This window comes from Colobus angolensis, unplaced genomic scaffold (genome assembly GCF_000951035.1).
Source record: "Colobus angolensis palliatus isolate OR3802 unplaced genomic scaffold, Cang.pa_1.0 Scaffold61, whole genome shotgun sequence".
NCBI classification, from domain to species: domain Eukaryota; kingdom Metazoa; phylum Chordata; class Mammalia; order Primates; family Cercopithecidae; genus Colobus; species Colobus angolensis.
Genome location: NW_012119710.1, coordinates 8,749,025 through 8,771,122, shown reverse-complemented (window position 1 = coordinate 8,771,122; position 22,098 = coordinate 8,749,025). Strand labels below are relative to the sequence as shown.

General features: G+C 36.1%; 1 protein-coding gene across 1 annotated transcript in view; it reads right to left on the bottom strand.

Moving 5' to 3' along the window:
• LOC105527232 (membrane-spanning 4-domains subfamily A member 5-like) overlaps positions 1-22,098 on the bottom strand; it is a 33,077-nt gene that overhangs the window by 1,535 nt on the left and 9,444 nt on the right. The window contains exons 3-4 of the mRNA XM_011963541.1: positions 13,062-13,118; positions 831-961 (exon numbers count right to left, since the gene is read on the bottom strand). Coding sequence (XP_011818931.1) covers positions 831-961; positions 13,062-13,118 — 188 coding nt within the window. The remainder of the gene's footprint in view (positions 1-830; positions 962-13,061; positions 13,119-22,098) is intronic.

The window sequence follows — 22,098 nt, the reverse complement described above, 5'->3', positions numbered from 1 at the left end:
AAGCCCTGGGCAGATGGGATAGAGTAGAAGGACAGAAATCCTAGAGAAGACTTTGGCCCCTTACGCTTCAATTTCTACACAACTTGCTTAGCACTGACTTCCACCTTCTTGCCCCCCTAGCCCCTTCTCTATACACCAACAAACGTGTATGGATAAATGCACATATGTCCACAGTTCCACATGAATGGGAACACAGATATACACAGATACTGAAATGCAAATGTGAACACACTTAGACTCCCACAGACCTGCTGAACAACTGACAGACTCAAAGCAGGCAGTGCAAAAATGTCCCATGAACGATATAGAACTGAGTACTCATGCATTCAAAATGACATACGTGTACAGAGTTCAGCTTTATTCTTTTTATAAACTACAACCCTGACATTGAACATAAACCCCTGGGTATCACAGGTACATGAGTATGCCAGTTCCTTCTTGGAAGACCAAGTCTTGCTATAACAAACTTGATCTTTTAAGGCCTGGGAGAACTGACCTCAGAGATGCAGGAACCTGGAATGAACTGAGCTGCCCATCATAAAAATATCGTGGCTATCAGGTGGGTCCAGAATTGAATATAATGCTTAGTCACTCAAAATGCATCTATTAATATTTATAATACCTTTCATTTGTTTACTTGAGGTTTTGGGTGGTCTTGGGTTGAGAAATACAGCTCATAGTTTGATTCACATTTTTAACAGATGCATATACCATGAGGTAAACTAATGGTGAGGGTTACCTCCATGACTTGCATTGTACTTAAGTACTCTGATCACTTAGTAAATATTTAACACATAATTCTAAAATTGTGATGAGATTCTCACAGAAACCTGGTACTTACATGTGGCCAAAGAGGATTTTTTGAACTTTTACTATATTTTATAAACTCAATTGATAGTAAAAGCAGACCAATCACTGAAATACAGGCACTTATGATGTTTACTACTAAAGCGTAAGACACCTGCAATAGAGAAAAATAATCATTTGGTCATTGGAAATTATCCATATGCATCATTGACAAGTATATTAAAGTAAAACATTTTTTTTTTAAAGTAAAAGGTTTATATAAATGTTGATTTTTTCAGCATAGTAGGATCATTACAAAGACGGTCAGAACTGCAGATTTGTCAGGATCCCAACAGGAATAAACCATTCTGGAGATGATACAATTTTTGATATAATAAACAAGTTTATTTCTTCACTGACCATTTATTGAATGCCTATTCTATACTCTGTAATCTATGCTCTGCATTAATAGATAAAAAGACAGAAAAGAAATGGTCTCTGCACTCAAGGAATTTTCAGGCTATTGAGGAAGACAAAGAAGTGCATGTTAAATGTGAATAGAATGTAAAAAAATTGTTAATAATGTAGGCAAATTCATAGTGCCATACAGTTTCAGAATATCAGAGAGCTAACATTTCAGGAGTTTGTTATGGTTCATTTTGGAGTGGAAGAAGGAGAGCTGCAGAAAATTTTGTTGGAAAGATAGGTGCTATCTAGCTAGATATTTAGGATTTTATCTTGAAGATGGTAGAGAATGGCATGCATACATATCACGTTGCTGCATAATTGCACTTTGTCCATGTATAGGATCAGAGAGGTGACATGACATTAAGAAGATCCTTATTTATTATATTTATTTCTTTGTCTACATTTGAATATCTATGTCTATATCTATGTATCTCCTGTACAAACTAGATAATACCATTCTGGATATAGAAATCGGCAAAGATTTCATGACAAAGACACCAAAAGCAATTGCAACAAAAACAAAAATTGAAAAATGGGATCTAATTAAACCAAGCAACTTCCGTGCACAGCAAAAGAAACAATCAACAGAGTGAACAGACAACCTACAGAATGAGAGAAAATTTTTGCAAACTATGCATCTGACAAAGGTCTAATATCCAGCATCTGTAGGAAACTTAAACAAATTTACAAAGATAAAACCAAACATCCCCATTAAATAGCAGACAATGGACAGGAACAGACATTTTTCAAAAGAAGACATACATGTGGCCAACCAGCATATGATAAAAAAAACTCAACATCACTGATCATTAGAGAAATGCAAATCAAACACGAGATACCATCTCACACCAGTTAGAATGGCTATTACTAAGAAATAAAAAAATGACAGATGCTGATAAGGTTTTAGAGAAAAAGTAACACTTATACACTGTGGGTGGGAGTGTAAATTAGTTCAATTAGTGTGGAAGACAGTGTGGTGATTCCTCAAAGACATAAAAACAAACTACAATTTGACCCAGCAGTCCCATTACTGGAAATATATCCAAGGGAATATAAATCATTCTGTCATAAAGACACATGCATGTATATGTTCACTGCAGCATGATTCACAATAACAAAGACATGGAATCCACCTAAATGCCCATCAATAGTAGACTGGATAAATAAAATGTGGTACATATACACCATGGAATACTATGCAGCCATAAAAAAGAGAAGCTCATTTTCTTTGCAGGAACACGGAAGGAGCTGGAGGCCATTATCCTTAGCAAACTAATGCAGGAACAGAAAACCAAATACTGCCTGTTCTCACTTGTAAATGGGAGCTAAATGATGAGAACACATGAACACATAGAGGGAAACAACACACTGGAGCCTATTGGAGGGTGAGGGTTAGAGAAGGGAGAGGATGAGAAAAAATAACTAATGGGTACTAGGCTTAATACCTGGGTGACGAAATCATCTGTAAAACAAACCCCCATGACACAGGTTTACCTATGTAACAAACCTGCACATGTACCCCGGAACTTAAAATGAAAGTTAAATTTAAAAAGATATGTCTATTTCCTTCTATCTAATATGAATTAGATAATAATTACTAAAGCTTAAACTACTGAATTCTGAAACCAACTTCACTGGATAAAGGATGTGTTTATCGAAGTTGCTGTTGTATGTTGTCTAGTGATCTCAACTAATTTATTCTTTTGGAACAAATCTCCCTTAAAGAAAGACAAATGAAAATAAAGTGTTTATTATTTCATTTTATAACCTAAACATACAACTGTATTGCTTAGTAAATTTTGGTATGTTGACATAATCCAGTCTTTAAAAGGAAGTATATTTGGTAAATATTTCATTTTCTCAACTATACAGACAATAGTTATGTCAAAATAATCTGGTTTTATTTAGAAAAGAGCCACCTTGTTGAGGAAATACATCAATAAGGCCCTGTGGAGCAGATGTTCTTCTCTGGAGCGTGAAGTTTTTCTGGGAAAAACTTATCTGAACAAAACAAGCAGAAACACTTGTTTTGATTCCTGCTCTCTGTTGGGATGGTACTGGCCATATTTAAAGTATACAATTTGAGAAATCATCAATACAGAAAGATATACAGTAAGTGCACTGTAAGAAGAGAGTGAAAGTATGGAGGAACTGGGATACTCAGCCTGTGGGTGGAAATGTAATATGCTACAACCACTTTGGAAAACAGGTTAGCAGTTTCTTGAAAAGTGAAACATGCATATACTCTACGATTCACGTATTTACTAAAGACAAATGAAGGCATATGTCTGTACGAAGACTTATATGTAAATGTTCATAGTAGCTTTATTTGTAAAAGCTCAAAACTGGAAACTGCAAGTTCCATCAATAGGTGAATGGATAAATGAATTGTGATATATCCATAAAATTGAATATAATTTAGAAATAAAAAAGGGATTGATAACTTATATACATGGATGAATCTCAGGATAATTATGCTGAATGAAATAAGTCAAACAAGAAAGCATATATACTGTATTATTCCATGTGTATAAAACTCTAGAGAATGCAAATTAATCTGTAGTGATAAAAAGCAGATCAGTAGATGCCTGGGGGAGGGAGGGTTTTGAGGAGAGAAAAGCAAGAGGGATGACAAAGGGGCATGGGAAAACTGTTGGGGGTGACATATGCACTATCTTATTGTATTAATGGCTTACCAAATTATGTACTTTAAATACGTATGGTTTATTGTTTATTGTATGTCAATTATGCCTCAATAAAGCTATTAAAAATTAAGAAAGAAGAGCATGAAGGGGCACTATGTGACAGCCAGATGCAGTAAAAGAGTGTGAGGCATGGGATAAGCTACCCTCTATGACCCTGCCATCTACTATGAAGTTTTGTTTCGTTTGCTTTTTAGTAACTTTTGAAAACAGAGAGCAAATAATCATTTTTTTTTTTTTTGAGACAGAGTCTCACTCTGTCATCCAGGCTGGAGTGCAGTAGTGGGATCTCGGCTCACTGCAACCTCCACCTCCCAGGTTCAAGCAATTCTCATGCCTCAGCCTCCCAAGTAGCTGGGATTACAGTCACACGCCATCACGCCCGGCTAATTTTTGTATTTTTAGTAGAGACCGGGTTTCACTACGTTGGCCAGGCTGGTCTTGATCTCCTGACCTCAAGTGATCTGCCCATCTTGGTCTCCTAAAGTGTTGGGATTACAGGCATGAGCCACTGCACCCAGCAAGATGGTATAAAGAATATTTTAAGAAACACTTATACTTTTATTGCAGCCACAGAAAATCATAAATTATTAATCTTTATTTAAAAAAACCCAGGCTTTGTTTCTAAAATAACTGAAACATTTCAGATAAAAGTTTTCTTGCCTAGTTCAATTTCAGGTTTTGGCTATTGTGAATGAACTCCTATAAACATGTGGGCAAGTTTCTGTTTTTTGTTTTTGACATATGTTTTTATTTCTCAGATTTAAGTGCCTAGCAATGAATTGCTGGATCATATGGCAGGTGTATATTTAAATTTTGAATGAATGACCACATATTTTTATAAGGTCATGGTGTCATTTTACACTTCCAATGACAATATGAAGGGCTTGTTTTCTCCACATACCTGTTAACATTTGTTGTTAAGTATGCTATTTCTTCTCTTTCTGGCTTCTATTTTCAGGAAATATCTTTCTTCATTCCTTCACTTTCAGTCTATATGATTCCTTAAAGGTGAAGCGAGTGTCTTGTAGGCAGCAAATAGTTGCATTTTGTTTTCTAGTCCATTTAGTTACTTAATTTTTTTATTGGAGAATGTAGTCAATTTACATTCCCGGTAATTATTAATATATAAGAATTCTTATTGCTGTTTTGTGGTTTATTTTCTTTTTAAACCATCCTTTGTTTCTTTCCTCCTCTCTTACTGTCTTTTGTAATTTGATGATTTTCTGTGGTTGTATGATTTGATTTCTTAGTTTTTATATTTTGTGCAACTATTATAAGTTTTTGTATTGTGGTTACCATGAGGCACAAATAAAATATTTTGTAGTTGTACCAGGCTTTGAAAGCTGATAACAACTTAACTTTCAATACAAAATGTCTGCATTTTACTTTTTCCCCTATTTGTTATTTGGATGTCAAAATGTGTATCTTTTGTAATTTTGTAATTTGTATACCTTAGTTTATTGTAGTTATAGTTGTTTTTCTTCTAACACTTATATTAGAGATAAAATTGCTTTATGTACCACCATTATAGTACTAGAATATTCTGAATATGACTGTGTATTATTTATATCACCAAGTTTTATACTTTATATGTTTTATGTTGTTAATTTGTGTCATTGTGTTTTTGGTTTCAGCTTAAATAGCTCCCTTTCATGATTCCTGTAAGGCAGGTATAGTGATGATGAGACCCCTTAGCTTTTTTTTTTTTTTTTGTCTGGGAAAGTTTTAATTTTTCCCTTATTTCTAGAATAGCTTTGCAAGGGCCGGGCGCGGTGGCTCACGCCTGTAATCCCAGCACTTTGGCAGGCTGAGGCGGGTGGATAGCCTGAGATCAGGAGTTTGAGACCAGACTGGCCAACATGGTGAAACCTGTCTCTACTGAAAATACAAAAATTGGCCAGGCGTGATGGCAGGTGCCTGTAGTCCCAGCTACTCGGGAGGCTGAGGCAGGAGAATCACTTGAACCCGGGAGGTGGAGGTTGCAGTGAGCCGAGATCACGCCATTGCACTCCAGCCTGGGCAACAAGAGCAAGACTTTGTGTCAAGAAAAAAAAATAATAAAAATAATAGCTTTGCAAGGTAAAATATTCCTGGTTGACCTTTTGTTGTTGTTGTTGTTTACAGCACTTTGAGTACATTATTCCACTCCTCCCTGGCCCACATGATATCTGCTGAGAAGTCTGCTGATAGCTGTATTGGAACCCTCTAGAATATGATATGTTTCTTATCTCTTGCTACTTTGAGAATTCTTTGTCTTTGATTTTTGATAGTTTGAACATGGTATGTCTTGGTTAACCCTTCTTTGGGTTTAATTTGATTGAAGACTTCTGAGCCTCCTGTATCTGTATGTTGCCATCTTTTTCCAGATTTGAAACGTTTTCAGCCATTAGTTTCTTAAATATGCTTGCTCTTCCTTTCTCTCTTTTCCTTCTATAAATTCAATTATGAAAATGTTATCTGAAATGGTCAGGGTCGAGACTATATTCCACAGGTATGTGTAGTCATAGGATTCCCTCCCTGGTGGGGTCTGGACAGAACCTCCGACTGGGCTCTGAAGATTGATGGGGCCTCTGCTCAACTGCTCGTGTCAGGCAGAGCCAGATGTTCTGCTTCATAGATATGCTCATATGTTGGCTTGCCTCCCAGCCTGATACATCCTTTTGCAGGTCTCTGAGGCTGGGTTACTGCTTAGCTAATCATGTTGAGCTGGGCAAGAAGGTACACTCTGTAGCAATGTCCAAATGCAGACTTGCTTCTCAGCCTGGGAGAGCCTTATGCAGAGCTCTGATGCTGGGTGTCAAAGCTAGACAAAGGCTTGAGCCTGGCAAATCTCTCAACTGTGCTTCCTGCAGAGAGGTGCTTTTGGCTAATCTCTCTGGTTGGGTGCCTCTGCTGACCAGAATACAGAGCCGCAGCCAAGATTCACGTGCTGGTTGCTGTGGGCCCCACCTTTCTATTTCTAGCTGACACCACATAGTCTATCCCTGATGATACTTCCAATGTTCCCCATTTGGCAAGACAGAAGTGGGCCTCCTGCAGAATACCCAAGAATGCTGAGGAAGCTGGATGTCCACCATGGGCTCCCTTTTCATTCCCTTGTAGAAATCTTGGGCCTAAGGAAATTCTTTCTGTGTGGTGGGTGCTATGCCATTGTCGTGGAGAGGTGACAGAGTCAAAGTGAAAGCATTTCTCTTACCTTTCTAATGTAGCTTCTATTTTCATCACAGTGTGATCTGAGAGCATAAATTGTACAATGTTTATTTTAAAAAATTGATTAGCAATTAACATGTATTTTATGACTCAGAGCATGGTCTATCTTAGGGGCTGTTATAAGTGTCCTCGAGAAAAATGTGTTCTTTTATTGTATGAGTATTGTATTGATATCAATTATATCCAAGTGACTGATGGTGTTGTTGAGTTCAACTCTGTACGTACTGATTTTCTGCTTGCAGAATGTCTTTATTATTTATAGGAGTTAAAATCTTCAACTCTAATAGTGGATCCATATATGTTTCCTTGCAGTTCTATCAGCTGTTGCCTCATGTATTTTATTACTTTTTTGTTGGTCACATACATTGACCCCTTTATCATTATGTAATGCCTCTCTTTATTCCTGATAATTTTCCTTGCCCTGATGTCTGCTCTGTCTGAAGTTAACATAGTTACTCCTACTTTCTTTCAATTAGCTTTAACATGTGATATCTTTTTCCATCCTTTTACTTTCAATCTATATGTGTCTTTATATTTAGAGCAGGTTTCCTCTAGACAACATATTGTTGAATATTGTTTTTTGTCCCACTCTTCAAAAATCTCTGTCTTTTGATAGGTGCATTTAGATCACTGGTGTTTATAGTGATTATTGATAGAGGTGGATTAATATCTGTCATATATTTATTACTGGTCTTTATTCATTTCCCTTGTTCTTGCTTGTTTTTTCAGATTATGCTGTTTTTCTACCTTTTTTGGCTTAAATGAACATTTTATGTGATTCTGTTTTCTCTTTTTTATTAGCAAATCAAATATTTAAATAAACTTCTTCAAGTGGTTACCACAGTGTTTTCAATATACATTTACAACTAATCCAACTCTATTTGTCAAATAACAATATACTACTTCACAGATAGTACAAGTATCTTATGTTAACAAAGTAGTTCTAATTCCTTCCTCTCATCTTTTGTATCATTGCTTTCTTTCATTAAACCTAATTATAGGGTGTGATCATTGAATACATTGCTGCTATCATCATTTTGAACAAACTGTTAGATTAAATATAAGAAAAATGAAAGTTTTAATTTTTTCCTTTACTTTTTCTTTCTCTTTTTTTCTTTATTAAGTTCTAAGTCTGACAAATATAATTTCTTTTGGTTCCTGAAAAATCTTAACTTTAACATTTCTTGCAAAGCAGGTTTACTCTCAACAAGCTTCTTCAATTTTGCTTGTCTGAGAAAATATTTATTTCTCCTTCACTTCTGAAGAATAATTTCAGAGTGCAGAATTCTAGGTTGGCATTTCTCCAAATACTTTAAATATTTAACTCCACTCTTTTCACTTGTGTGGTGTATGAGGAGGAGTCCTATGTAATTTTTATCCTTGATCCTCTATAGGTAATTTTTTTGGGGGCTTCTGATATGGTTTGAATCTGTGTCACTGCCCAAATCTCATGTTGAATTATAATCTCTCGTGTTGGAGGTAGGGCCTGGTGGGAGGTGATTAGATCAAAAGGGTGGATTTCCCCCTCTGTTCTCATGATAGTGAATGAGTTATCATGAGATCTGATTGTTAAAAAATGTGTGGCACCTCCTCCCACCTTGGTCGTGCTCCTGTCATGTAAGATGTACCTGTTTCCCTTTCACCTTCTGCCATGATTTTAAGTTTCCTGAGGCCTCCCTAGAAGCCAAGCAGATGCTGTCCTGCTTCCTATACAGCCTGAGGAACTGTGAGTCAATTAAATCTCTTTTCTTTATAAATACCCAGTCTCAGGTATTTCTATATAGCAGAACAAACTAATACAACTTCTTTCAAGATTTTAAAAAATATATTTGATTTTCTGTGGTTTAAGTATAATTTTCCTAAGTGTATATTTTTGGCATTTATTCTGCTTAGTGCCCTTTAAGTTTCTGGATCTGTGGTTTGGTCTGATATTAATTATCAGTCATTATTGCTACAAATATTTCTTCCGCTCCCTCTTGTTCTTTTTTTGGCAGTTCCATTATGCACATGTTACTTCTTTTGTCTTTATCTCACAGTTCTTGGATTTTTTGTCCTGTTTTTTTTTTTCAGTTTTTTTTTTCCCCTTTACTTTTTAGTTGTGGATGCTTCTATATTTACTGATCCTTAAACTCACTAATTCTTTCCTCAGACATGTCCAGACTACTAATGAGCCCATCAAAGGCATTATTCATTTCTGTTACGATGTTTTTTATTTCTAGCATTTCCTTTTTATTACATCTTAGAATTTCTGTTTCTCTGATTACACTACTTATCTGTTCTTGCATGTTGCCCACTGTATTCCATTAGATTTCTCAGCATATTAATCATAGCTTTTTGAAGTCACAGTGTGATAATTTCAACACCTCTGTCACATCTGGTGTTTTTAACTATAGTCATCATGTTGCACCATAAGGTCTCTTGGACTTATTACTCCTATCTAACTAAAATTTTGTAAGCTTTGACCCTTCCATTACAGGATAATACACTCTCTCAGCTTTTGTTTGTCTGAGAAAGTCTTCATTCTTAATTTTTGAAGAACAGCTTTCCTGGGTCATTTGTTGACAGTATTTTTCTTTCACTACTTTGATTATATCATCCTATTCTGTCCAGGCCTGTTACATTTGTGCTGAGAAATCTCCTACTAGCCTTGTTGAAACTTTCTTATATATTAGTTACTTCTTTTTTCTTATTGTTTTCAGGAGCCTCTCTTTGTCTTTGATTTTTGACAGTTTGATTATATGTTGGTGTAATCTTGCTTGGATTGATCTAATTGGAGACCTTTGGTCCTTCCTGTACCTGGATATTTATATCTTTTCCCAGATTTAGAAAGCTTTCTTATGTTATTTTAATAATCTTTCCAAAGCCATTTGTCTTTGTCTTCTTCTTCTTGAACTCCTATATTTTGAATATTTCTTCTTTTGATCTTGTCCCACAAATCCTATAGATTTTTTTGTCCTTTTCATTTTTTTCTCCTATGACTGTATATATTCAAATGCCTTGTCTTCAGTGTCACAGTATTTCTTCTGCTTGATGAATTCTGTTGTTGCTGCTCTCTGTTGCATTTTTAACTTCATTCATTTATTTTTCAGCTTCAGAATTTCTTTTTAATTTTCAAAAATAATTTTATTCACTCTGTTAAATTTCTCATTTTGGTCAGTTATTGTTTTCCTGATTTTATAAAATTATCTGCATTTTCTTGAAGTTCCTTGAGCCTTTCAATGACAATTACTTTGAATTATTGATGATGAAGTTCATATATTTCCATTTCTTTGGGGTCAGCTACTGGGAGCATACTGTGTTGTTTTGGTGGTATGTCTTCTTGTTTTCTCATCTTTTTTTGCCTTATATTGATATCTGTCCATTTGAAGTAGGAGCCTTATTCCAGTTTTTTTCATACTGGCTTTGTCTAGAAAAGACTTTCACCAGATTCAGAGATTCTGAGCAGAACATCTGGTATGGCTGGCTTGTTGCTGGAGTCCTCAGGCAAGCTGGCCTGATACCAGGTTAGCAGGTAGGTGGGCCTGAATCCTGGTTCTGTGGAGTTGTGCCTGTAGCCCTGATCTACCATGGTGGACTTGTTGATTGGCATATGGGTATGGGCCAGGAGCCTGTATCCATGGGGGCCAGCCTGAAGCCTGAGTCTACAAGAGCTGAGCTGATACTAGTGTGAACCTTGAGCCTGAGTCTTTAGGGGTCACTCAGATGTTGTGATGGGCCTGGCACCTGGGACCACTGACATGGGTCTGCATTCTGAGTCCATGGGGCTGGTCTGGTGCTGGGGCAAGTCTAAACCAAGTCTGTAGGGATGAGTCTGGGTCCTGAGTCCATGGGCATTGGAATGGGTCTGCAAGGGTGGTCATGGTGCCTCAGTCCATGTGGCTCATTTTGGCAATGGGGTCCACTGGGGTGGGCCTGGACCTTGGGTCTGCTGGAGCAGGCTTAGACCCTGGGTCCTCTGGAGATTTGGGCTATAGGAACTGGCCTGAAGCTTAGGGTTGGCCTGGTGCTAGGGCAGGTGTAGAGTCTGGGTCCGTAGGACTAGTCTGGAGTCTAGGATGGTTTGAGTTGAACTTGTGCCTGGCATCACTGGAGATGGCCTTATTTCTTGTTGTGTATATTTTCAGTCATGTTTTAAAGTGATTTCTATAGGAATTCCAATTAGTGTGTTAATTTTTAAAAATCTATAATTTCTATCTCTTTATTGATATTCTGTATTTGGTGACATATCATGTTCATGCTTGCTTTTAATTCTTCAAACAATTTTTTTTTTTTGGTTCTCTGACCATACTTAAAAGATCTAATTTAAAGTCTTTGAGTAGTAAGTACCAAATTTTGTCCCCCACAGTAATATTTTTCTGTTGGTTGTTGTTTTTGCTATTTTTGCTATTTTGTTTTTGTTTTTCTTATTTCTTCTTCTTTGTTAAATTTCCTGGATTAATTCTGTAAATATTTTATTCCCTCAATGTGGCCCATGGGTTATCTGCTTCCTGGGAGCCATCCCTGGCCCAGTGTAATTTAATGTCAGTCCATAATCCTTTGCCAAGGAGAGTATGTATGAGAATATATGCTTAACACTTCAGTTAGTTTAGAAGACAGCTTCAGCTTTCACTTCTTCCTTGCTTAGGGCCTCATAGTCAGCCAGAGGTAAATGAGTGGTGGGCCTTTCTTCTTTCTTAGTTGTTTCCTGGGCATGCACATAGCTTTCCATATTTATGAGGGACTTTAGATCTCCAAGAATATGTCAGAGCTTTTCAAAGCTCCTTAGGATTATCTAGTTATTCAGGATTGTCTTTTAAATTTCTGACCAAACCCTTATTTACCTGCATTCATAGCCTTACTAAGCTGTGCTATTGTTAGCGGATTGATGGTGTTTACGCCATCTAGTGGTAGGAGTTTGTTTTCACTGAGCTGAAATCTTCATACAAAAAATAGCCAAAACATCCTGGGAACAGAGGTGCAATTTCAGACAAAATATTGACTCTGCTCAGATGATGGCACTTTTAATAGAGCATCACAAGATGTCGGTCCTCTGAGCTGGTTGCTCTACTGCTGGCTTTTCATACATACTCTGCCAATGAGCTTGAAGGGAGAGGGGATAGAAATTAGCCTCAAATTAAAACATTATAGATCTCTCTATTTTTCTGAGGTTTACTAGTATCTCTTAGATAATTTTCTGTTTTAGCTTGGCTTTTTTTTAACTGATTTTTTTAATTGATTTTTAAAAATTAATTTAATTAAAAATAAATTGATTAATTTTCAATGCTCTGAAATCATTACTTTTGGTTGTTTTGCCAGTGCTTTCCCTGCTTTTGTTAAAGAACGATTTCATGGAGTTCTCAGTCTGCCATTCCAGAAGTCAATCTTCTAGCATTTACATACATAATTATTCTAATTTCTTATTCGTTCACCTCACTTCCTATCAATACAAAATGCAATATTCGCTAAAGGAAATCAACATGATCCAGACTCTTTAAAACACCACATACACAGTAGCCCCCATACAATTAAAAGTTCCTAGACATGTGAAGAAAGAAGCAAGAGAAAAAGAAGGTAATAACAGAAACTGGGTCATTTCAAGATAGCTATATTTATGTCTTCATTGAATTTTTATTTGCACTAAATGATTTATCATGTAGAAATTTAGCTTCTTGATTAACTTCATACATCTGAGTTATTTTTATAACTGATGAAATATAACAATGACTTCAGTAACTGGCATGTATTCTGTTTTTGTTTGAAAATGCAATGGAAACTTACATTTCTTATATTTAAAAAATCTATTCTTCAATTATATATAGGTTTCTAGTGACACACAGACAATGCTGTCTACCCACTGACTTTCCTTCTTTTGGCAAATGAAACTCTAGAGCTGCTATAAGCATTCTGACTTACCAAGAATGGTGAACGTCTCTTTTCTAACAATACTGTAAAGGCTCCCGAGAAGATAAACTGGAAACAAAGATTACATTTATTAATACCCAGTCATTATGCTTATGTATAAACTTAAAAAGTAAGAGAATTCTGGAATGTTTTAACATAAAGAATATGGGACCATTGAGAAAATCATTCAGGATATAATTCAAGGGTTTTTTTTTTTTTTTTTTTGTGAAGATGGGAGAAAGCCATGAAATCTCTGGCTACTAATTTAATATATGTATTGGAAATAGAATCTAAGGGCATTCTGAAGTGACTTTATGGAAAAAGGAGTATCAATGTTTCCTTAGTTTTTGTCAATTATAATTTATTAAAGCCAATATGTGAATTACAGGAAAATGCACACAATTAATGAATTTACTACTGGGAAATGTTGTATCTTGGTGACTTCATATGAAAATACTTTTAATATAATGCTTATATATTTTATTAATAGAAAATATCATTCATGAAATATTGGTGCTTCAGTTTACATACTTAAATAGAAGAATTATACAATGTCTTCCATGAGAAGCTTGTTCTGAGATCTTCCATCATTTCATGACACTTGTTAGAAAGATGGCAATTATGGTGTATCAGAAATTTATTTTACTCACAGATGCAACATTGATGAACTTATAAAACTTTTCACAGCGTTAAGAAATGAACAGGTCAGTTAGTAGTATGGGAGAGGGATGTTCTTTTCCCAGAAAAATCTGGAAACTCATATGTCAATGCTAAATAGAATTTTGAAGTAAGAAGGATCTGAGGTTGAGTTCTTTGCTCTTTGCTTTCTCTGTGACTCAGGAAAATTACTTAACCTATAACTTAGTTTTGCTTTTTTCATTGGTGACATGAGGATAATCTGTTACACCGTGTTATTGTGGTAGTGTTGTAATAGTTACATATAATGTTTCGATTTTTTTTCCAAGATGGCAGATTAGGGGGCTTTTAGCATACTTTAGCAACTTGGAAATAAAAGAATAGTGCATAAAGATCAACTCTGTGGGCTTTAATTCAAAAAGGAAAACAGAAACTCACGGGTGTTGTTAAGGACACCCAGATCCTGGAGAAGAGAGCATGGGCGAACAGTCCCCATGATGATGTCTGGCTGATAGAAGTGAGTGAAGTCCCACTGTGTGAGAGAAGCAGAGAGCCTCCCTCTGTGACTCATCTTTCCATGGGAAATCCAAGGAACCCAGGCTGAGGAGGAGCATTTTATTTCTCCCAAGCCCTTGAGCTAACTTAGGGAGAAGCTGGGAGACACTGAGAGGGAAAGGCGCTGGGAAAAGCTGCAGACATTTTCCCAAACCCAGGACATCATTTTTAATCTGGGTGCACACAAAGTCAGTCATTCTATGGTGAGCCTGCAGCATGGACATGTAAGGATTATAGTCTTGGGCCAGAGATTGGAGTTCTTGCCCTGGTGTGGGCTAAGAGCCTCCACAGCTAGAACTGTGGAAAGTGTCTGAGCAGTGAGCAGTGGAATTGTGCTCTCCTGTGTTGCAGGCCTGAGGTGGGAGCAGAGCTGCTTCAGTTGTGGATCTCATTCTTTTGTATGGTTGAATAGTACTCCATTGTGTATATGTACCACATTTTCTTTATTCATCTGTTTATGTACACTTAGATTGCTTCCAAGTCTTAGCTAGTGTAAACAGTGCTGCAATAAATGTAGGAGTGCAGATATTTCTTCGATACACTGATTTCCCTTCCTTTGGGTATATATGTAGCAGTGGGACTGCTGGATCATATAGTAGCTGAATTTTTAGTTATCCGAGGAACCTCCAAACTATTCTGCATAGTGGGTGTATTAATTTACATTCCCATGAACAGTGTACAAAGGTTCCCTTTCCTCCACATCGTCACCAGCATTTGTTAGTGCCTGTCTTTTGGATATAAGCCATTTTAACTGGGGTGAGATATCTCATTGTAGTTTTGATTTGCGTTTCTCTGAAGATCAGTGATGTTGAGCACCTTCTCATATGCCTGTTTGTTATTTGTATGTCTTCTTTCGAGAAATGTCTACTGAAATCTTTTGCCCATTTTTTAATCGGATGACTAGATTTTTTTCCTTATAGAGTTGCTTGAGCTCCTTATATATTCTGGCTATGAATCTCTTGTCAGATGGGTGGTTTGCAAACATTTTCTCCCATTCTGCGGATTGTCTCTTCACTTTGTTGATTGTGTCCTTGCTGTGCAGAAGCTTTCAAACTTGATGTGATCCCATTTGTCCATGTTTGCTCTGATTGCCTGTGCTTCTGGGGTATTGCTCAAAAATTTTTGCCCAAACCAATGTCCTGGAGATTTTCCTCATGTTTTCTTGTAGTAGTTTCATAGTTTGAGGTCTTAGATTTGTCTTTAATCCATTTTGATTTGATTTTTGTGTATGGTGAGAGATATTAATTCTTCTGCATATGGATATTCAGTTTTCCCATCACCATTTATTGCAGAGACTGTCTTTTCCCCAGTATATGTTCTTGGTACCTTTGTTGAATATGTGTTCACTCTAGGTGTGTGGATTTGTTTCCTGGTTCCCTAGTTAATTTCTAGGTATTTAATTTTATGTGTGACTTGTAAATGAGATTAATCTTTTTATTTCTTTTTCAGATTGCTCACTGTTGGCATATAGAAACACTACTGATTTTTGTATGTTGATGTTGCATCCTGCAACTTTACTGAGTTTATCAGTTTTAATAGTTTTCTAGTGGAGTCTTTAGGTTTTTCCAAATATAAGCCAATATCATGTGCAAACAAGAATAATTTGACTTTTTCCTTTTCAATTTGGATGCCCTTCATAGCTTTTTCTCATCTGATTGCTCTAGCTAGGACTTCCAGTACTATGTTAAATAACAGTGGTGGCAGTAGGCATCCTTGTTGTGTTCCAGATCTTAGAGGAAAGGCTTTCCATTTTTCCCCATTCAGTATGATACTAGCTGTGGGTCTGTCATAAGTGACTTTTATTATATTGAGGTATGTTCCTTATATCCTCAGTTTTTTGAGGGTTTTTAACATGAAGAGATGTTGGGTTTTATCATATGACTTTTCGGTATCATTTGAAGTGATCTTATGGTTTTTATTTTTCATTTTGTTGATATAATGTACTACGTTGATTTACTTGGGTATGTTGATTCATCCTTGCATCCCAGGAGTAAATCCCACTTGGTCATGATGAATGATCTTTCTGATGCATTGTTGAATTTGGCTTGCTATTATTTTGTTGAGGATTTTTGCATCAATATTCATCAGATTGACCTGTAGTTTTCTTTTTTTTGTTTCTTTTCTTTTTTGGATGGGTCCTTGTCTGGTTTTGGTATTAGGGTCTTACTAGCCTTGTAGAATGACTTTGGAAGTATTCCCTTCTCCTCTATTTTTTTTTTTTTTTGAAACAGTTTGAGTAGAATTGATATTAGTTCTTTAAATGTTTGGTAGAATTCATCAGTTAAGCTATCAGGTCCCAGGTTTTTCTTTACTGAGAGACTTTTGACTATGGCTTTGACCTCATTCCTTGTTATTGGTCTGTTCAGGTTTTGGCTTTCTTTATGGTTCAATCTTGGTAGGTTGTATGTATCTTGGAATTTGTTCATTTTGTCTAGATTTTCCAATTTATTGGCATATAGTTGCTCATAGTAGCCACTAATGATCTTTTGAATTTCTGCAACATCAGTTGTAATGTCTCTTTTTTAATTCCAGATTTTATTTATTTGAATCTCTCTTTTTTTCCTGGTTAGTCTGGCTAAACATTTGTCAAATTTGTTTAACTTTGCAAAATATCAACTACCTGTTTCACTGATTTTTTTTCTCCTCGAGACAGAGTCTCAGTCTGTCGCCCAGGCTGGAGTGCAGTGGTGCGATCTCGGCTCACTGCAAGCTCCGCCTCCTGGGTTCACACCATTCTCCTGCCTCAGCCTCCCGAGTAGCTGGGACTGCAGGCACCCACCTCACCATGCCTGGCTAATCTTTTGTATTTTTAGTAGAGACAGGGTTTCACCGTGTAAGCCAGGATGGTCTCGATCCCCTGACCTCGTGATCTGCCCGCCTCAGCCTCCAAAAGTGCTGGGATTACAGGCGTGAGCCACTGTCCCCGGCCTGCCCTTACACTTTCTATCATGAGATGACGTAGCATGAAGGTCCTCACAAGATGCCAGCATCTTGATATTAGAGTTCCCAGCACCAAGAACTGTGAAAAATACATTTGTTTTCTTTTATAAATTACTTAGCCTGTGATGTTCTATCACAGCAACACAAAATGGACTAAGACAGAACCTATATTTTTGGCACCTCTGAATCGAATTAAGGCCCCATTTTTCTTATCTGAATCACTGCAGTAGCCTCTTCTAACTTCCCTAACATTCTCAAATCTAATCTCTTATTACTCATAGAGTAATGGTATTAAAACAAACCTAATCATAGCACTGTACTGAGTCAGAATATTGTCTAGGGCTGTCCAATAGAAATATAATGCAAGCAACATATGTAATTATAAGTTTTCAAGTGCCATATTAAGAAAACTAAAAAGAAATATATATAACTTATTTTAATAATATTTTCTATAAGTTCACATATCCAAAATTGTTTCAACATAGAATCAATATAAAATAATTATATATTTTACATTTTAAAATGTATACTAAGTTTTGAAATCTTATATGTATTTTATCTTTACAGCACTTCTCAGTGCATTTTAGTTGCATTTTCCAGGTTCAGTAGGTACATGTGACTATTGTATTGGACAGTGCAGCTCTAGTCCTTAGTTATCTCCTCTTTTCTATGTTTATTCATTTTCTTGGTGATCTCATCTAGTCTCATTACTAGATGCCGGTGACTCTTCATTCTACTTTTTTAAGATTTCTTTCTTAAGCTTCTTTTTTGTCATTACATTTATTTTTTTTTTCTAATTTACATAGGTTTTTGGGAACAGGTCATATTTGGTTACATGATCTTTAGTGGTGATTTGTGAGATTTTGGTGTACCCATCTCCTTAGCAGTATACACTGAACCCAATTTGTAGTCTTTTATCCCTCACCTCTTCCCACCCTTTCCCCTGAGTCCCCAAAGTCCCCTGTATTGTTCTTATGCCTTTGCAGCCTCATAGCTTAGCTCCCGCTTATGAGTGAGAACATACAATGTATGGTTTTCCATTCCTGAGTTACTTCACTTAAATCAGTAGTCTCCAGTTCCATCCAGGTTGTTGTGAATGCCATTCATTTGTTGCTTTTTATGGCTGAGTAGTATTCCATTGTATATGTATACCACAGCTTCTTTATCTATTCGTAGATTGATGGACATTTGGGCTGGTTCCATATTTTTGCAATTGCAACTTGTGCTGCTATAAATACGTGGGTGCAAGTATCTTATTTGTGTGACTTTTTTTCCTCTGAGTAGATACCCAGCAGTGAGATTGCTGGGTCAAATGGTAGTTCTACTTTTAGTTCTTTAAGAACTCTCCACACTGTTTCCATAATAGTTGTATTAGTTTACATTCCCCCACCAGCATAGAAGTGTTCCCTTTTCACCGCATCCATGCCAACATCTTTTTTTTTTTAAAATTTTTTGATTATGGCCATTCTTGCAGGAGTAAGGTGGTATCACACTGTGGTTTTGATTTGCATTTCCCTGATCATTAGTGATGTTGAACATTTTCACCAACAGCATAAAAGTGATCCCTTTGCACCACATCAACACATCTATTTTTTTAAAATTTTTTGATTATGGCAATTCTTGCAGGGGTAGTAAGGTGGTATCACACTGTGGTTTTGATTTGCATTTCCCTGATCATTAGTGATGTTGAGCATTTTTTCACATGTTTATTGGCCATTTGTATATCTTCTTTTGAGAATTGTCTATTCATGTCCTTAGCCCACTTTTTGATGGGACTGTTTGATTTTTTCTTGCTAATTTGTTTGAGTTCCTTGTAAATTCTGGATATTAGTCCTGTGTCAGATGTGTAGATTGTGAAGATTTTCTCCCGCTCTGTGGGTTGTTTGTTTACTCTGCTGACTGTTCTTTTTGCTGTACAGAAGCTCTTTAGTTTAATTAAGTCCCACCTATTTATCTTTGTTTTTGTTGCATTTGCTTTTGGGTTCTCAGTCATGAAGTCTTTGCCCAAGTCAAGGTCTAGAAGGGTTCTTCCGATGTTAATTTTTTTTTTTTTTTTTTTAGATTTAAGTCCTTGATCTATGTTGAGTTGATTTTTGCATAAGGTGAGAGATGAGGGTCCAGTTTCATTCTCCTATATGTGACTTGCCAATTATCCCAGTACCATTTGTTAAATAGGGTGTCCTTTCCCCACTTTATGTTTTTGTTTGCTTTGTCAAAGATACGCCAACTGTAAGTATTTGGCTTTATTTCTGGGTTCTCTATTCTGTTCCATTGGTCTATGTGCCTATTTTTATACCAGTGCCATGCTGTTTGGGTGACTATGGCTTTATAGTATAGTTTGAAGTTGGGTAATATGATGCCTCCAGATTTGTTGTTTTTGCTTAATATTGCTTTAGCTATGTGGTTTTTTTTTTTTTTTTTTTTTGGTTCCATATGAACTGTAGGATTGGCTTTTTCCAGTTCTGTGAGGAACGCTGGTAGTATTTTGATGGGAATTGTGCTGAATTTGTAGATTGCTTTGGCAGTATGGTCATTTTCACAATACTGATTCTACCCATCCATTAGCATGGGATGTGTTTCTATTTGTTTCTGTCATCTACAATTTCTTTTAGCAGTGTTTTGTAGTTTTCCTTGCAGAGGTCTTTCAACTCCTTGGTTAGGTATACTCCTAAATATTTTATTTTATTTTTTGCAGCTATTGTAAAAGGGGTTGAGTTCTTGATTTGTTTCTCAGCTTGGTTGCTGTTGGTGTATAGCAGAGCTACTGATTTGTGTACATTAATTTTATATCCTGAAACTTTGCTGAATTCATTTACCAGTTCTAAGAGTTTTTTGGATGAGTCATTAGGGGTTTCTAGATACACAACTGTATCATTAGGAAAAATCAAGAGTTTGACTTCCTCTTTATTGATTTGGATGTCTTTTATTTCTTTCTCTTGTCTGATTGCTCTGGCTAGGACTTCCAGCACTATGTTGAATAAAAGTGGTGAGAGTGAGCATCCTTGCCTTGTTCCAGTTCTCAGAGGGAATGCTTTCAACTTTTCCCCATTCAGTATAATGTTGGCTGTAGATTTGTTATAGATGACTTTTATTACATTGAGGTATGTCCCTTGTATGCTGATTTTGCTGAGGGTTTTAATCATAAAATGACGCTGGATTTTGTCAAATGCTTTTTCTGCATCTACTGAGATGTGATTTTTGTTTTTAATTCTGTTTATGTGGTGTATCACATTTATTGACTTGAGTATGTTAACACACCCCTGCATCCCCTGCGAAACCCACTCGATCATGGTGGATTATTTTTTTGATGTGCTGTGGGATTCAGTTAGCTAGTATTTTGTTAAGGATTTTTGCATTTATGTTCATCAGGGATATTGGTCTATAGTTTTCTTTTTTTGTTATGTCCTTTTCCTGGTTTTGACATTGGGGTGATACTGGTCTCATAGAATGATTTAGGGAGGATTCCCTCTTTCTCTATTTTCTGGAGTTGTGTCAGTAGGATTGGTACCAATTCTTCTTTGAAGGTCTGATAGAATTCTGCTGTGAATCCATCTGGTCCTGGGCTTTTTTTTTGTTAGCAATTTTTTATTACCATTTTAAGCTCACTACCTTTTTTTTTTTTTTTTTTTTGGTATGTTCAGAGCTTCTATATCTTCCTGGTTTAATCTAGGAGGGTAGTACATTTCCAGAAATTTTTCCATCTCCTCTAGGTTTTCTAATTTATGTGCACAAGGTGTTCATAGTAGCCTTGAGTTATCTTTTGTATTTCTGTGGTTTCAGTTGTAATATCTCCCATTTCATTTCTAATTGAGCTTATTTGGATTGTCTCTCTTTTCTTGGTTACTCTTGCTAATGTTCTATCAATTTATTTACTAATTCAAAGAGCCAGCTTTTTGTTTCATTTATCTTTTGTATTGCCTTTCCCCCCCAATTTCATTTAGTTCTGCTTTAATCTTTGTTATTTCTTTTCTTCTGTTGGGTTTGTGTTTGGTTTGTTCTTGTTTCTCTAGTTCCTTGAGGTGTGACCTTAGATTGTCTATTTGTGCTCTTTCAGACTTTTTGATGTAGGCATGTAAACTTTTTCTTAGTATTGCCTTTGCTGTATCCCAGAGGTTTTGACAGGTTGTATCACTATTATTCAGTTCAAAAAATTTTGTAATTTCCATTGTGATTTCATTGTTGACCCAATGATCATTCAGGAGCAGGTTATTTAATTTCCATGTATTTGCTTGGTTTTAAAGGTCCCTTTTGGAGTTGATTTCCAATTTTATTCCACTGTGGTCTAAGAGAGTACTTGATATTATTTCAATTTTTTCTAAATTTATTGAGACTTGTTTTGTGGCCTATCATTTGGTCTATCTTGGAGAAAGTTCCATGTGCTGATGAATAGAATGTATATTCTGCAGTTGTCAAGTAGAATTGTTTTGTAAATATCTGTTAAGTCAATTTGTTCCAGGGTATAGTTTAAATCAGTATTTCTTTGTCGATTTTCTGTCTTGATGACCTGTCTAGTGCTGCCAGTGGAGTACTGAAGTCCCCCCTATTATTGTGTTGCGATCTCATTTCTTAGGTCTAGTAGTAATTATTTTATAAATTTGGGAGCTCCAGTGTTAGGTGCATATATATTTAGGACTGTGATATTTTCTTGTTAGACAAGGCGTTTTATTATTATATAAGGTCTCTCTTTGTCTTTTTTAACTGCTGTTCCTTTAAAGTTTGTTTTGTCTCATACAGGGATAGTTACTCCTGCTAGCTTTTGGTGTCCATTTGCATGGAATATCTTTTTCTACCCCTTTCCCTTAAGTTTATGTGATTCCTTATGTGTTAGGTGAGTCTCTTGAAGGCAGCAGATACTTGATTGGTGAATTCTTGTCCTTTCTGCAATTCTGTATCTTTTATTCTAATTCTGTCTTCTGAA